This window comes from Tachypleus tridentatus, chromosome 8, assembly GCF_004210375.1.
Source record: "Tachypleus tridentatus isolate NWPU-2018 chromosome 8, ASM421037v1, whole genome shotgun sequence".
In the NCBI taxonomy this organism is placed as follows: domain Eukaryota; kingdom Metazoa; phylum Arthropoda; class Merostomata; order Xiphosura; family Limulidae; genus Tachypleus; species Tachypleus tridentatus.
The window spans coordinates 135,328,506-135,347,710 of NC_134832.1; the positions used below are offsets into that span (position 1 = coordinate 135,328,506).

The 19,205-nt window shown below is 31.1% G+C and overlaps 1 protein-coding gene across 5 annotated transcripts in view; it reads right to left on the reverse strand.

The window, feature by feature from the left end:
• LOC143223567 (uncharacterized) overlaps positions 1-18,238 on the reverse strand; it is a 50,025-nt gene extending 31,787 nt beyond the window's left edge. For 4 of the 5 annotated variants that reach the window (XM_076451678.1, XM_076451677.1, XM_076451676.1 and 1 more), the window contains exons 1-2: positions 18,073-18,238; positions 6,494-6,622 (exon numbers count right to left, since the gene is read on the reverse strand). In XM_076451678.1, the coding sequence (XP_076307793.1) occupies positions 6,494-6,622; positions 18,073-18,108 (165 nt within the window). In that variant the 5' untranslated portion in view covers positions 18,109-18,238. Of the gene's footprint in view, positions 1-6,493; positions 6,623-10,958; positions 11,063-18,072 lie in introns of all 5 variants that reach the window. The other variant, XM_076451679.1, reaches the window with a different exon arrangement.
• Positions 18,239-19,205: the final 967 nt, after the last annotated feature.

The following is a 19,205-nucleotide window of genomic DNA, read 5'->3' on the forward strand; positions in this document are numbered from 1 at the left end:
TTTATTTATATATAATTATAAATAGAGCTAAAATGTAAAAAGCAGGGATCTCTTTAAATTAGTTAGAATTAGATTAAGTAAAACAAATAACAATAATAATATAAGAAAAATGTTTCACAAGGCATACACGTGAGCTTTGAGCAGCTTGTAGTGGATCACTGGTAATGTAATTCTATAGAGTAACATAAGCTGCATGTGCTGGCATGATTTACAACTTATAATGGCACAGACAGAAGTTAGACATTGTTCAAAAAGCAATAAAACAATATTTAATTATATGTACACTATTAGGAACTTAGAACTACTTGTGATAAACAAATGTAGTTTCACTTACAATCTGATGTCATTCTAGAAGGGGAAAAAAGGGTAATTTAGATTTATTCTGATTTTTTTTTTTTTGGTGGCTATGAGGTCAGTCAGACTGACAGATTGGATTTAGTGACTATGAGGTCAGTCAAACTGACAGATTGAATTTGGTGACTATGAGGTCAGTCAGACAGACAGATTGGATTTGGTGACTATGAGGTCAGTCAAACTGACAGATTGGATTTGGTGACTATGAGGTCAGTCAGACAGACAGATTGGATTTGGTGACTATGAGGTCAGTCAGACTGATAGATTGGATTTTGAGATAGAAAAGAAAAATAACAGATAATAAAGTTTTACTGAAAAAATATGTTTAAAATGCATTTAGGAGGTTTTGGGTATTATACAAAGGAAGTCTGAAAATTTTGAGACGAGGAAAAGTATTTTTAATTTCAAGATGAAAATTACTTTGCATAAAGACTATCAAAACTCAGTACATCCTTGAAAAAGTATTTTATTAAAAATACTTTACTAAAAAATATGATTTTTGTATGTGAAAGACTTATAACATTAACTAAAAGACTGCCAAATTTGAGAAGATATACACACTATATTGAAAGTTAGAAGTATTAAACCTAGAAAGACATTAAATGAGTATAAAAAGGTCAAATGGTTGGTCACAAACTAAGCCCATTTTGAGAGATAAGAGAGCACACCAGAAAGGCCCATAATATATTCCTATTCATCCCTTAAAGGGCTCTTTCTGCAATTTAAGCAACTTTTCAAACTTACAATTTCTAACATCACTTGCTAGCACTACAGAAACAGAATTCTTGACTAATTGGGACTATTAAACAAACTGTCAACATACACACTATAGTGCTTCCTCCTTAGCAGCTGGCTAGCAATTTCTGGTCATTTTGTTTTGCTTTCCACTGCAACTAACCAGTGTACTTAGAGACACCACTATGTAAACTCCCCTTCACCCTTTCCAAATGAGTTCCAGATCAAAAGGCCATCCTGTTCCATTTGTTGACTTATATTCAAAATTTTATTGAACTACTATTTTATAAATTTATCTCCTCCAGTTTGGTATCAAACTGTACATTATAATTCAATTTTTTTTATATTATACGTTATATAATTTCTTAATTTAAAAGTAAATATTAAACAAATACACTTGAGCATCTATTTTTGTGTCACATGGTATGCTGAATACAGCACTGGTTCAAATTAAATGTTTCTGATGCCAAATTTACAAAATCTATACTTTTCTATAAATTAGAAACTCAAATTACCAATACTGACAAGATAGAATATAAAATAAAGACCCTTCACCTTTTCTATTTGCTGAGCTATCACTATATTTAGTGATTGAAACACCTCTTGTTCACCTCTCTCCATTTTTGGATATTGTCCCTTATATAAATCTACATCTATTTATGACATAAGTAATCAACAGGAAACTCAGAATGACCTTAGCAATTTTCTCAGCCATTTTCAGGTATAACAGAATCCACTTTTTCTTTCAAGACAAACTTTCAAGCTTGTAAGTTTAGTGTCATTGTGATGTGATATTTTTTTTAGATTGAAATACAGATTAGTTTTTAAATTTGATAAATTATAATGGTGTATGAATGAAATAATTTATGATTTTTGATATTATTCATATATGTATATAAAACCTAAAATAATTTTCATTTCATATCCTCCACATGCAAAACTTGGCTAAGTATGATAAGACAAGCAGCAACTAGAACAAAGGATATAACTGTGTGATTTATTTCTTTATTTACTGTTCTATATCTTAAGAAAATAAGTTTAAGAACCTGTTTGTAAATAGTAATAATCTATATAGATATACAAATTATAATAATTTAAATGTGACTGTATTTTACCAAATATTAATCCACTAAACCAAAGCCAAGATGGATCACTTTGTAAGAACTACAGGTGAGCTTTACATTACTGGGTACAGTAACAAGTGCACATGAGCCACATCACTGTAACTTTGGTACTATTAGTCAGACACAGCTAAAAGGTCAATACAATAAAATTAATAAATATACATAAATGTATACTATTATGAGATTTAAGCTACTAAGTCTAAACATTTATGTTTTTGTTTTACAATCTGTACCCATTCTAGAATGAAAAAGGCATGGTGATTTCCTAATTTTATATGGTCATTATGAAATATTTCAAATCAACTGAGCCCATACTGAGATTCATCATTGAAAATAACCAGATATTCAGTTTTTCTTGAAAAACATTTCATAAAAATATGTTGTCATAACAAGGATTTCACGTGTGAAATTTGAAAATTACTTTGCACGTCAAATAGGCAATATGCAAAAATAAAAAAGGCATGAGAAAAATGTTAAACAACCTTAAGACTTAATAATAAAGAAAAATCTCATATTTTGATTATGAAAGCCTTTTAACGTTTACCAATTATCTGTCAAATTTCATGAACCTACACTTGCTAATTTAAAAGTAACAGAATGAAAACTGTAACAAGCACAAAATGGTTATGAAGTCAGTTCCAAGGACTGACTCAAAATTGAAAGAGTTAATATTAAAGTTTCCAACTTCTCTAACAGAAAACTAATCATTACATCTAGCTGCAACCTCCCCATTACTGAAACACTGCATACAGCTGTCATTTCCTACCCAAGAAGTAACATTAACCAGTGAAGTGGATTTACAAGTAAAAAATTCTGAACACTATCCAATACCCAAGCAAAGGTTCAAATCCAGAAAACAGTAGCACCTGAATACTAACCAAACTTGCTTAATTAGCCCCTGTTCATTTATTACTACCGTGCAACTAACCGTAAAAGCTGAGCAATCTCATTGTCACCCTTCCTATAAGGAGTCTTTACCCTATCCATTTTCTGTCTTATTTCCATGATTCTGGCTTCTTATCAGTTAGTTACTCCCTCAAACAGCACCATATTTTCCACAACTGTCCTTGCATTAACCTCACCCAACCTAAATTCCACGACATATATGTTTCCTGAAAGTAGCAATCAAGTAACACAATTCTCAAACATAACCAAATTCTGGCACCTACTTTTACAGGTTTATAAATTCCACCCCACTTATCTCTAACCTAACTATGCCATAATGAAGCTTATCTATATAACAGTCTATTTGTGCTCTGCTTATTACAGATACTGAGTTACAGCTTTGTAAGTTTGCAGACATGCTGCTGTGCCACTGTGGGCATTACCAACTTACTCACTCCAGAACTGTACATAAATAAATCTAACACTAAAATTCCTATTAACTCTTCCAACATAGTACCATTTTCCAACATACCATGAGGTTTTACATAGCTACATTCAAAATTTAATTTAACTACTTTATAATCATAGTGCACAAAAACTTGGCATCAAGTATTAATATTATACAAGTTTTAAGTTCTTAATTGGGAAATCCATCCCTCCAAGAAGTACAGAATATAACATACATTACTTACTACAATATAATTTTTACTCAGGCAAAGCATAAGATTTATAATAACCTTCAATCTTATTTAGTTACAAAATCAGAACCTCTTGTCATGTACATAACCTCTCACAAAATTACCAGTTATTCTCCAAGACATTTAATACTATATTATTCATATAGCCAAACAAATGCCAGTTTTAACCCTTTTGTAATGGGTCAGGGTTCAAAGGCCATGTCATCATATTTGTTGACTTGCATTTAAACTTTTATTGAACTACTATTTTAAGAATTTATGTCAATATGTTTGGAATCAAATTGTAAATTATTATTCAAACTTCAATATTATATGTGAGTTAATTTCTTAAATTAAAAATAAATATTAAGATAACACATTTAAATATGGATTTCAGTGAGTCTCATGGCATGTTGAATGCAGTACTGCTTAAAATTAAATATCTGTGATGTTAAAACATTAAGTCTTTAATTTTGTACAAATTAGAAACTCAAATTACTAATATTAACAAGCTAGAATATAAAATAGGAATGTCATGTCTTTTTATTTTGCTAAGTTGTGGCTTATGTACTGAATCAAACATTGTGGCCCCATTCAACTTTTTCATTATTGGAAATGATTCCTTATATACAATTACCTACAGTATATGACATGTGAATAGTCAATCAACAGCTCAGAAAGCCCCAGAGTGGTTTTTTTGAGCCATTTTAATCTTTGAAAAAACTGTCATGTTCTTTCGATCCAAGTTTTCAAGGAGGTAGGTTGTGTCTTTAGTGTGTTTGAAGTTTCATATTTTTAAAATCTAAATACAAATTAGTTACTAAACTAAATAAATTATAGTGAAAATCTATTATATTATTGTAGTTATTGGATTTTTTGTTATTCAACTGTACATATAAAACCCAAAATAATTTTGTATGATATCCTCCACATGCAAAATTTAAAACGCTTAGCAACAATAGCAACCTACATTCAGCAACAACGGAAAACAAAGGTCACAGTGAGAAGAGACAATTGTTTGTTTTACTTCTTGACTTATTATTCTATATTTTAAGAAAAATAAGTTTAATAATTTACTTCTAAATAGAAGTAATCTGAACACGTGTATATAATGTATAATAATTGCAATGTGACTGTATATTACAAAATACTAGTCCGCTGAAACACAGCAAAGACAAGGAAGACTAAACGTTAGTTTTATATTACTGGTTATGTGACTTAAGTGCATGCGCACTGCATCAATGCAAGTTATATGTTAGCTAGGCATGACTAAAAGGTCAATATAATAAAAATTAATAAATTATAATGTTATGAGATTTAAGCTACTTAGACTAAACATTTATAGTTGTGTTATAATATTTAGTCACTGTAGCACAAAAAAAGAATAATTTATATTTATTTCCTAATTTTTTATGATGGCTACGAGGTTGATCAAGTGACAGGTTGGTTGGTTGATTTGGTGTTTTATGACACAAAGCAGCGATGCTATCTGTGCCAAACATCCAGTAAAAAGTTAAAATTAAAGTTAATTTAGTAAAATTCATAAAAGAAAATTAAGGTAAAGCAAAACAAAGTTTAAAGAAAACATAAATAGTATAAAACCAATGTTTACATCTAGTCCACAATCAAGTAACAGACCCACATAGTTAGAACACAGAAAATAACACAAAATAAACAGTATTACTAAAAACAAATGTTTGAAATGTATTTAGGAAGTCTTATAAATTACACAAATAGTATTTAAAATTTTTGGGATGAAGAACAGTTTTTTTAATCATAACATGAGATCACTTTGCACTTAGACTAATAATGAAACAAATTCTATTTTCACAAACAAATCTAGTAAAAATATTTCATTAAAAATATGATTTTTTATATAAAACATACTTGTAATCTTTACGAAAAAATTACCAAATTTTTGAAGATATGCATGCTGTATTAAAAGTTACAGTACAAATAATTAATGTGTGCAAATGTGCAGACAAACTCATCTACATTATACCAAACTCATTGTGAAAGGGTTAATACATCAAAGGACATATTACTTTACATTATCTCCTCTACAGGGAAACATCTATTTTGCCTACTTCTCAGACTTTATTCCCATAGAAAACATAAAAACTTAGCTGAATTTTCAACAGCTATTGCATAGTTAAAAACCCAGAAAAATTATGACAGTTATAAGACATTGTCATTACCTACTTTTACAAGTTACTATTCAATGTACTAAGATGCATTATATAATTTAAAGCTTTTAAGCAGTAGTACCATTAGTGTAACGAAAAATATGGTTAATTTTCATTGAAATTCGACAAAATCACTCAAGAACAATGAGTAAGTCTTATATTTCTTGTTTTAGGCAAGTGCATTCTTTATTGTTATAAAATAATTAAAATGTACAAAATTACAAACATAGATAAGGTTAGATAAGATGAAATAAAGAACAAAATTAATGAAATTTCTCATGAAAAATGTTCAAGTAGCCTGTGTTACATAACAAGCTACACATTCACGTAGTGACTTACTATTGATGCAAGTCATTCCACAAAAAATGTAATTTATATTTTGTTTCTTTTATGGTAATTAAAGGATGGGTCAAATTTTTATTGTTGCTTTTAGTTGGTTGTTTATTCTAATCAGAAGTTAGTATTAATTTCTTAATAGCAACAAGCAATATATTAAAATTACATTAATAAGCATATACAGAACTTCACTAACCTTCTGGATGAACTTCTCAACACTTTGAACTATGTGTTTATAAAACTTTATTCCTTTGATTGCAGCTTTGGTCACCTGTGTCATCTTTGCCTTTGAGACTGGTGGCTTACTCTCATATAATGAGGACAACTGAAAGTGAGAAAAAATTAAAATGATAGAAATAAAAATACATGCAATAACTTTGCAAGTCTACCCTAATTTTTTTTTAGCTAACAAGTATATCTTTTAGCTACATTTATCTGTTCATAGCTATAAAATAATATCTACATTTGCATTAGAGAAATTCCAAGAACATAGCACTTGTTAACTGTGTTCCCTTGATGAGGTCTTCAACCACTTCTGTAAGAAGCTAGTGGGAAATGGGGGGACTGAGTTTGCTGAATCATAATATGGAAGTATTTGAATCTCAGCAGTACATGGAGGGTGCAGTAGACTAATTCCTGCACATAACTGATCTTCAAAATGTTTATTCATATATCAGGGAAAGGAAAGAGAAAAACCAAAATCTGAGAAAAGGATGTTGCAGTTAATAAGGAAGGAGAGAGCAAATGACAATAACCTAACCAAAGTGGAAATCACTTTGATTCTCTGAAACTTGACAAGAGGATCTATGATTATCCTGTTACATACATTACATATTACAATTTCAAATACCTAGTTATTTTAATTTAAAAGGTAAAGGAATGTCATAATGTGTCAAATTTCTTATATTCACCAACAAGATTGATAAAATTTTGTTTCTTAACACAAATATATTTTAATATGCAAACAATACAATTTATAAGGGTTATTACAAATACTGATTAAAAATAACTATTTATATACCAAAAGTTTACAAATTCACAAACAATACTCAATCTTCTATCTGGTCTGAAACTGAATAGTTTATCAATGATGAACAAATTAATTCCGAGTTGATACTGTTACACTTTTCTAGACAGGAAAGTTAGCTATCTCTATTCTTGGTTGGCCTCACATGGTTTGTAAGTTCATTTTTTAACAAGGAAGATCTCTAACATTTTCATACATTTTCATAGAAATACTAATGCCTGAAGTTAGTTAACTGTAGTTTGTAATGTTGAAAATCTATAAACATTCCTGGTTAACTATCTGTAGTTTTATTATTAATAAATGTTAACCACAATTCTAGCTTCCAAGGGTTAAATTATATTGACTGTAGCTACTAAACAGTATTCTAAAACTGTCTCTTAGCTTGACAATTTATTAAAAATTTCAGAAGAAAGTTTGCTCAACAACAATACTATCAATCACTAGTTTTACATACATATTTAATATATTTGATTCTTATGCTTGAGAATCTTCCACAAATTTATACAACAGGCAAGACGTGTATAATACACACTTAACAACATATGCCACATGCATTAAAATGAAATAAACATAGATATTAAAATAAACATATAACAGTAAATCTGTTACAACCCTCAGATAATAGTTGTAAAGAAGTTAAAAATGCAAAATTGTTGGCAATCAAATTATGGAAAACTGAGATTAAGATGAACCATGACTTCTTGCCTATAGCCACAAATAGGAAGCACAGGGTTTAACCTCCATAAGTCCAACTAAGTCCCAGTGAAGGAAAAGCAAGACATAGTAATACCTTCTCTGAATTGACCTGCAAATCTCCTTGCATGTACAGCAACATCTGGCAAAGACAGGAGGACAAGGTACTAGTTTCTCCAAATAAAGGAGGCAAAATTTCATTAAGCTACAGCAAAAATACTCAAAACATACAAACATGGCATACCAGTTGTAAAATGTGTACAAGAGGAAGAATGTCCATCTGAGGTTCATGAGTAGGTGTTTGGGCAGAGGAAGGTGCTGGGAAAATACAGTCTAGATTCTTACTAGTCTGCTCTTTATCTTGCCCAAGCTTAGATTCAGAACCAATAGGAAAAAAAGCATCAAACCATGTCGAAGACTCTACCTCTCTCCACATAAGGAACTACACTTCCTCTGTGGAAAGCCGGCTCTCCCACACAAGGGTAACAATAGTAGAAGGGCACAAGGCAACTCCATGTCTGGACATGAGCTTGAGTACTCATACAAAAAAAAATTCTCCAAATTTTTTAACCATAAAATAAAGAAAGTAAACTGAAGCCCCACAAAAATGATCAAAACTAATTCAAAAAAAAGTTGCAAACCTAGTAATAACATTGAAGAGACATTCAAGACCAGTCTTCTTTGTAATTTTTGCCACTGAGATAAAAATAAGAATAAAAATTGGGACCTTATATATATGGATCAAGTACAGAAGATGGACATAGATGGAGAAAGTCATAAGATTAAAATTGTTACAGGCAATATAATGAAGTTTAAAGATTGGAGCAAGCAAGGTAAAATTCATGCAAATGTTTAGGCAGGCAAACAAGAGAACCTTTCATCCGAATAAAGATCAAGTGTGATAGGAGGTATATTTTGGAACTCTCATTTCAAAAAACACAATTTTCTTATTCTAAAGAAACTTAACTCCCCTAAAATTATATAATTTTATTATATTTTATAACAAATTCAGCAAAAGCTGCACAACATACTTTAATAAACTTATTTAAGCAAAAAATAAACTGTGAAAAAAAAACATTCAAAACATTTCTAAGATATCATACACCACTGAAGAAAGTACAAATTCTTAATAATTTACAGTCCCATGAGTATAATTCAACTATTTCCTAATTCAGTTACAAGTGATAAGGCCTTCCAGTAGCTCAGCAGAAAAATTCATAACTATAAAACCTCAGGTTTCTATTCCCATGGTGGGTGGGGCAGAAATGCAGCTTTGCACTTAACAACAAACATTTTTTTTCATATACTTTATTTTTGGCCAGAATTAAAAACTTCTGAAATGTGTAATCAAAATCAAGTAATATTCAACAAATACACTATTTTTAACTTTTTAATATTATAAGTCAACTTGGACTTGACTAGTTGCTCATCAGCATACTTGACCCCATAAATTTCTCATTTATATATATATATTATTTTTAAGAACATTATGGATTAATAAATATTAAGTAAAATCCGTGGATCAATGACACTACTCTTTTCAAAACAGGTAAATGGAGTATTTAATAATAATCTAATATTTATGTAGGATCCCTGCAGATCCTGTATTATCACTGACCTGTGGCATATATGTAATATCTCAGCAAAATGAAAATATGAGGTTCTTATTTCATATTTTAGCTTGTCACTATCAGTAATTTGAGTTCCTAATTCATAAAACTACAGATTTAGTAGTAGTACACCTTAAAGCATATGAAGGAAATATATAAACATTTATTTCACTATACTGGTTGTTATATAGGGTAATTCATCACAGTAGTACAGTTTGTTTATATTGTGCTAAGCATGATTTTACATTTCATTCTTTCACAAGGTTTCTCTACAATGTCTGCTTATAATGTCCTATTTATATGTTTGATAACTGTTGTATATAACCTGTCTACTAGATTTTGAATACATAGCGTCCTTATAATTGCGGATCACCTTGAGTCTCACCAGACCCACACACAGTTGTACACTGTTTTCTCCGAGTTCAATTTTACAGTATTGTAGTAACTTCACCATTGGTAGACAATAATATAAATATAACAATATAATAAAACCATAACATTTTTTAATAAAATGTTTGTACAAGAAATTGTTTGCATACTGAAGAACAATATAATTTTGTATTTTTTTATTTTTCAACATATTTCCTCTGAAATCAAAGTATTTTTTTCAAGTTGTTCACACTGAATGCTGACTCTAATAAAAGTTGTTAATGCAAATGGTTTTTGGAATTTCAATCTGTAGCTTACAATAAGAGTAACTTTGTGATGGGGTTCAGATAGACCCCTAGATGTTTCATAATGCAACTTGCCAAAGGTGTACTAGTGAGTGTTAAGATACACTCTCATATTTTTACACAAATTAAAGTTAAAAATGCTGTGTATCTGGTTTTCCCACAAAAAATCATTTCATTATTTTTAACATTTCTTCAGTTTATTACTACAATTCCACCCAACAAAGAATTTTTCAAACCACTGGATTTCAGGTTTCAATAAACACTTCAAAGTATGTTCAACCTCTAAGTCAGGCCTTGATAAATATTTTCAGATTTAGGAGCCAAGTGTGCCTAACTTCACCACTGTTTGAACCAGAAAACCCAAATTACACTAGTGCCTCAATAATGCTCAGTTTTTTCCTTTTCCCCAAATTTTCCAAAAATAATTGTGCTATTACATTTCTAGGCAATACTTTACATGTTCTGAAGAAATTCCCACTCAAAAATTAATTTGTTTGCAAAAAAGTTCAGGTGTTGCATGATATACAGAATTTTCATGTGTTAAATTTGCAAGTCAGTTCATGCCTAGCTTGTTAAGAAAGGAATACAAAATATTTGTAGCTTGGTTAACCTTATTCGATCAGTGATTAAAAAAATAGTATACAAAATACACATTACAGTTTCTTAAAGATTTCACTCAACTTCAGTTGCTGTCCTTCAACTGCAGATGTATGTTCTGGTTGTGTTAGGGTGTTGGTTGCCCAATTACAGTGTCCTCTTCCCTACAAATAATTGGTATCTTGACTGTTTTAACTAAGATTTTGTTTCATAATAATTCCAAAGCATATATTTGCACTAACATTTTACTTATTTTTCACAGATGTTCATAGGGTGTGAATGCACTTCTGAGTCTATAGCAGAAAAAGTGAAGAAATTTAGGAGCCACTTATACCATTATTAGCAATTAAATCCAAGTCAAATGGGAACAGGCAATCAAAAAGAGAGCATATTATAGGAGAAAAGATGGAACTTGAATTAACTTACAAATTTCAGAGAAAGCAAACAAGACCAACTGACAGTTGGCTCTTATGATTATAACTTTTATACATTTTTATGGATAATGTATTTAAATGACAGTAATAAGATTATAATTTAAAACCAGGAACTTAAATATAATGAAATATATTATTTAGAATAAACAATGGAATCACCAATGAGATACACTAGTGTTTCAACTATCCATTGTTTTTCGTATCTGTAATTTTTGGCTTTCCTTGGCCCAATGCAGAAAATCAAGCCACAAGTGTACACTTGTTTACTTTCACAGCACCAAGTGCACACTAACAATCAAAATATCAACAAAGGCTTGATATTACTGCCCAAACTAACTGCCTTTGGTCCCATTAGAGTCCAAGCAGGTGCACTGAATGGTTGAATTGAGAGAAAAATAATGACAAGAAATTAATAACACGTTGTACAACCAAAGAAATTCATCCCTGAAAAAAACAAGTTCTGAATCTTTCATTAAAATCCTGTAAACAAAGTTTGATTTAGGACTCAAAGAATGAGAAAATACTTCCAGACTTCTAATAATCTAAAACCATTCTAGATTTGTATTCTATTTACCACAACACTAAGTATGAATAAAATGGAAGAAAATACTAGGGGTCATAACAAATATTTTCAGTCACCATGACTACCTGGCTCCTGGAATCTGTCAAGGCATATTCTAAATTTTGTTTACCCATATACCCATACTTAACTAATATTTAAAACATGTGTTCTGAAAAATTTTATTCTCTATCAAAGGTGTTGTAATAAATGTAATAGATAAAAAAAACTTGTTATACAACCAGGGTTGAATAAAAAACAATTCATAAAACATTAATAACCAAAGAAATCCAAGATAGAACTTTCAAAAAACTAAAATACAAATCTTATTACTTGAAAACAAAACTGTTCAGGAATAAGTGCCTTGCCAAGACCTGATAAAAACATTAAGGACCAATACAAGTATCAATGTTATCAATTTCAACAAATAAAATAATTTTAAAAAAGAGCCAGAAGAAGAAAACAACTTAATTACTAAAACACACAATATTTCAAAATTAAATCACACCACTTCAGATTCATATCAATATCAATCAACAATAAGTAAAAATGCATATTAACAACATTATGTGAATTAAATTGTTTAAGCTCAAGACAGGGATTTTATTAAGTTGTCAGACCATTAGATTACATTTCATTCAATCAGCTAATTTACATAATATTTTACAACATTAATATATATATATACATCATCACTATGGGAAGCTTGTGCCAGTTACATAATACAAACACACTGAAGTTGAACATGCTTTAGCCATATGATGATTTATCATTTTAACTAAAAATTCATGGCTTAGGTAAAGAATAATACATAAATTATACAAAAATCCATTACAAAATTAATGTATAAATCACTATTTCACATAAGTATTAGTAATTACAAGGTTTGATAATCACAACAAAAATTGCAAACAAATTTACAAGTTTTATTCATTTTAAATAAGAAAACAACAAATAATTAATAAAAACACAGGAAAAATAATGTAAATAACTTGCATCACAATACTACACTTATTGTCTTTACTGTGCCAGATATATTCAGAAATTAGTCCTAAAATATCCTCGTTTAAGTTGATTGTGAATGAATAACAAATGATCTAATCAGGCAAAAGTTGATAGGCTATATTTTAAGCAAATTTTTAAATATTTTATTCACAGTGGTGCAGTTTATGATACTAACCTTATCACTACAGGTCAATGGTTAAAGACCATGTCATCACATTTGTTGGCTTGCATCTAAAATTTTATCAAACTATTATTTTGTAAACTTGTGTCCGTAAGTTTGATATCAAACTGTTGACCATAATTCAAATTTTGGTATTGTAGATTTTTCAATTTTTTAGTTTAAAGGTACATATTAAAAGAAAAAACTAAGCACTGACATTGTGTGTCATACGGTATGCTGAATGCAGCACTGGTTCAAATTATATGTTTGTGATGCCAAAATATAAAGTGTATAATTTCATATGAATTATGAATTCAAATTACTAATATTGACAAACTAAAATATAAAATAAGAACCTCATATCTTCTCATACTGCTGATATGTTGCTTATATGCTGAATAAAACACCTTTGTCTTGCTTACCTATTCCGATTTTTGGAAAGAGTCCCATACATATACTTACTTCAATATATGACACAAATAACTAACTGAAAGATAAAATGCCCCCTTAGTGATTTTTTTCAGCCATATTAATTTGTTAGGAGGCCATTTCCTTATTTTGAACCAAGATTTGAAAATGTCTTGAGTCTGCTAGAAATTTCATGTTTATTAAGACAAAAATACAGCTTAGTAACTAAGCTTGATAAATTATAGTGGAATTCTAAGGTATCAATATAGTAATTTATTGTTTATTTGGTTATTCAGATATGTGTATAAAACCTAAAAAAAATTTGTTTCACATCTTCCATATGCAAAATTTCTTAAGGCTTAGCAAGCTAGAAAAACCACTTATGGAACATTCTGAGCTTGGTTATTCAAATGTCAAATGTAGAATTAGGTGCATATAAGGTCTGTTTCCAAAAATGGAAAGAGGTCAGCAGGGGTTACTGTATTTGATTCAGTACACTAATGATACTTCATCATACAGAAAAGGTGTTTATTTTATAATCTAGCTTTTGAATATGGTTGAGTTCATAATTTGTACAAAACTACTGACTTTGTGTTTTAAAATCAGAAACTTCTAATGGAACCAGTGCTGCATTTAATATACCACATGGCTCACAAAATCAATGTTTATGTGTGTTTTTAAAAAGGTACTTTTAATTAAAAATTAAAAATGTATAATATAAAAAGCTGAATAACAATCTACATTTTGATATTAAACTTAATGGTATAAGTTCATAAAATAGTTGTTCAATAAAAATTTGAATGTAATTAAAAAACATGATGACATGGCCTTTGTACCATGATCCATTATGATAGTTAACTTATCTCCTTATTACTTCAGAAATGTTCCTGATCAAATCAGTTATATAACTCTGACCCCTTTTGCTAATTTTTGTATTTCTCACATCCCTTTTCAACCAATTCCTTCTTCTTACACCAGAAATCATTTAAACCCACAACATTCACAATAAAACCCAACATAACTACCACTGCTTTCTCGTGGTGAGCTAGTATACAGATACCAATACCATCACTAAAGATTACTTCAAGCTTTACACTGTATACCTTCTACTGATTCCCAGCCTACCAATGAAGATGGAACAGCTACCTACTGATTAAAAATGTTCAAGATACATGACTCCTTTTTTTGAGTGTGTGATTTATCCATTTTTTGATCATCAGTGTGATTTCTTACTATAAATTCATATAATGCAAGTTACTCGACTAAACATTTATTAGTTTCTACACACAATATAACCTTACTTTAAAATACACGTCACTTAAAGCAGTGAATGTTAAAGCTACCAGAAAAATTGCATTATTTCTTTAGTAAAATTTGTAAATACATACTGAAATGTATATACAATGGTACCTCGGTTCTTGAATGACTCCCTTCTTGAACAATCCGATTTTTGAACATATTGTTTGAGAAAAAAATGTCTCGGATGTCGAACATAAACTTGGTTCTCAAACCAAGTTGTTGTGGCCCGAACCCCCAAAATAACTCGACTGATGACCCGAACGACCCTTCGACCATTTTCGGCCCATGCCAAGCTTGCCCAAAACATTTTACTCGCACCTGTCGTTCAGTCCACACCCCCGCTAAAATCTGATGTGAATGTTCTTGTTTTTCTTTTTGTTTTTTGTTGTTTTTCTAAATATTCTGATTAAATAAGCCACCATGGGGTCAAAGAAGGATAATAAAAGCAGCAAAGCAAAAAGAAAAGTTGTTAGATCCACGATAGAGGTGAAAAAAGATCTCATAGCAAAGTATGAGAATGGTGTTCGCGTGTCTGACTTTGTGACACAGTTTGGTATGGCAAAGTCTACAGTCTGCACCATACTGAAAAATAAAGAGGTCATCAAAGGAGCTGATGTTGAAAAAGGAGTGACAGTGCTTATGAAACAAAGATCACAAACAATGGAAGAGATAGAAAGACTATTGTTGATTTGGGTAAACAAAAACAGTTAGCTGGTGACAGCATTTCTGAGACCATCATTTGTGAGAAAGCAAATCAGTTGCATGCTGACCTCCTGAAAAACACCCCTGGAACGAGTGCTGATACAAGTGATGCCTTTAAGTCTAGTATGGGGTGGTTTGAAAAATTTAGGAAGTGGCATACATAGTGTGGTGAGACATGGGAAGGGTGCCAGTTCTATCAAAGATGTTGCTAATAAATTTGCTGGGGAATTTAAGGGCTATGTAGAAGCCGAGGTTTTTATTCCCCATCAAGTCTTCAACTGCAATAAGACAGGCATCTTTTGGAATAAAATGCCAAAGAGGACCTACATCACCAAGGAGGAGAAGTCGCTGCTAGGACACAAGCCAATGAAGGACAGGCTAAATCTATTGTTATGTAGTAATGCAAGTGGAGACGTGAAACTTAAGCCTTTGCTTGTGTACCATTCTGAGAACCTGAGGGTTTTAAGAAAAATAATGTCCTAAAAAGTAAACTAAATGTCATGTGGAGGGCTAACAGTAAAGCATGGGTAACCAGGCAATTTTTTATGGAGTGAGTCCATGAAGTGTTTGCCTCAAGTGTAAAGAATTACCTCATGGAAAACAGTTGCCACTCAAGGCCCTTCTTGTGATGGACAATGCATCTGCTCACCTACCAGGCTTGGGGGAGGGGTTGGTGGAGGAGTACAGTTTCATTACAGTGAAGCTCTTGCTCCTTAACATGACTCCTCTCATTCAGCCCATGGACCAGCAGAACTTTAAGAAACTCTACACCAAAGCACTGTTTCAAAGGTTCTTTGAAGTGACCTCTGACACAGAGTTAACCCTCAGAGAGTCCTGGAAAAATCACTTTAATATCCTCCATTGCTTGAGGATCATAGACAAAGCCTGGAGGGAAGTGTCTTTGAGGACCATGAACTCAGCCTGGAAGAAATTGTGGCCAGACTCAGTAACAGATACAGGCATTGAAGTCTTTGAGGCTGAGCCTGTTGTCGAGGATATTGTCTCACTACACAAGTGTATGGACTTGAATGTGAGTAGTGATGATGTGGAGGAGTTGGTGGAAGACCACAACATTGAGCTCATCATGGAAGAACTCCAAGACCTTCAGAAGGAGCAGCAACAGAAGGCAATTTAGGAAGTGTCTTCAGATGAGGAGAAGGGAAGGGAGGATGTTCCTGGTTCACTAATCAAGGAAACATGTGGAAAATGGGGAGAGTTAAAGTTTTGTGGAAAAATTTCACCATGACAAAGCTGTAGCAAACTGCAGCATAAACCTCTTCAATGACAATGCCATGTCTTTCTTCAAAAACATTTTAAAATGCAGGCAGAAACAAACCTCATTAGACAAGTTTTTAGTGAGAAATAGGTCCAGTGAGTCTCAAGAAGGATGTAGCAGTGCAAAGAGACAGAAAAGAGAAAGAACTCCAGAAGGAGAGTTACCTGACGTTTCTATGGAAGGTGATTCCCCTTCCAAACAATAATAACCCTCCTACTCTCCATGTTCCTCATCACCTTTCACTTACGCCATCAGCTCTCCTCAGCACAGGTAAAGTGCAGTTAAATTTTCATTTATTGTTTTTTTATTATGTTTATAGTTTTTGTGGTTGACTTTATGCATGTAAGTATTATTATATAGGTATAAATAAGCAATATTTTTACTTAAAATGCTTCATAATGCATAATTGTTTGAGGTCTGTAATGGATTAATTTAATTTACAGTATTTCTTATTGGAAAAATTGATTCAGTTTTCAAAGAGCCTTCTGGAACGGATTAAGTTCGAGAACCAAGGTACCACTGTATATATATATATATATATATATATATATATATGTATTCAATATCCTATATGAATGCTGGTATTTGCTTTCAACATTCATTATTTATGTGCTCAACCCAGTAATCCACTGGTATGTTATACCCTGAATATAATTTATTATAATTAAATTGGTGTTTGTCCTTATTATAATTCTTACAGTTATAACTAAAAATAAACATAAATTCAAATTTACATGGAACAGAAAAATTTAGTGTACATAAATTACAATATTATCATTATTACATTAGCCTGTATTTAGTTTTAAAGAATTTACATAACTTATGAACTTTTCCACCTTATCTATTGTCGTATTAATGAAATATATGAAGCAATGACGTAAAAATTCAAACATTTCTCTTCCTCGAATAATTTACTTGTATATATATCATCATGCAACAGCCTTCTCGTAAGTAAAGCTCTTCACGTTAGTTACAATATACAATAATAAAGTTAAACTTTAGTAATAACATTACTGTGGTATTTTTCTCTAAACTAACATTTTGTAAATAGCAATAATTTACTATTAAAGAGAGTTAGCACTATGAGTACAACTGTTTCATGAAAATCAAGTTAACTACAGATAATTTTCTTTTTTTACACCTTCCTCTTAATTTCTTCATTGCAGATTCAAAATCTTTTGTGTTTTTGTTAGCGTTAGGCTTAGGTGCTATAACTAGATATATTAGTACCATTACAATTGTGATAAAAGTGGTAGTAATTCGTTACTTCTCACGCCGTCACAGAAAATTATGGCATTTTAGATGTTTGCAATGACTAAACTGTTACATACCTCATTATTAAAAGCCCTGACTACCTCCATGTTCATATATGCCTGCTTGCTTGAAAATTGTACTTTTCAAGATTATTATTCTTTAAAAATTCCACATTTGTTTCTCAGTTCTTGTTCCGTATAATTCCAATATGGCGTCCAACATTCACCTAACATTGCAGCTGCGCGATAAAATTCGTAATATTATTGGTTGACGGTATGCGTTTCGACCAATGTAGTAAGTCCTCATACCCGCCATTAGGTGGAATAAATTATCATGGAGAAAAAAAAAAATCTAAAGATATATACAATATATATATATCTGCGTGTGTGTACATACATATTATTTTAACAAGTGTTTAAACGTTAAAAAGACTATCGAATATACACAAACCCTATTATATATAAACTTCTGAAACCTAGTACCAATTCTAATCTATAAGCAGAGCTATTGCCGCAGTTTATTTTCCTCCACACTAAAAAAAAATTTCATTTTCTCTCCTGCACATTAACCTTCTTTTTAAATAATATGTAAGACTTTAATTTTCGGCAGCGTAAGTACAACTCGATTCGTTTTAGTAAAACTTGGTATCACTTTAAAATTTAGTTGCCAAGTTTTTTGTTATGTAGTTGACTTACCTAATTTGCTCCATCACGAACTAATTTCTTCAGAAAATAAAACATTCTTAGGTGCATCAATTTATCTCAAGTAATCAGATAAGTTCTACAAAATAACAGGAAGTTCCGAATAAACTTGAATTATTTGACCTCGTCTGAATTAAGAACAAGAAAAGTTTGTTTGTTTTGAAGTTTGCGCAAAGCTACACGAGGTACTATCTGCGCTCGTCGTCCCTAATTTAGCAGTGTAAGACTAGAGGAAAGGCAGCTAATCATCACCGCTAACTCTTGGGCTACTCTTTTACTAACGAATAGTGGGATTGATGTCACATTATAACGCCCTCATGGCTGAAAGGGTAAACATGTTCGTTGCGAAGGTGAAAACGAGAAAAGAGACTAAACACACTTCAATGTGGTGAAGTAATATTGATTTAATAGTCGTAAAAGCAGCTAAACTCAAAACAAATATGTTTTATGGTTCCTTTACTAGAGAGAGCTATTCAGGTCATCCAAGCCAACTTAATACGTCATTCAAA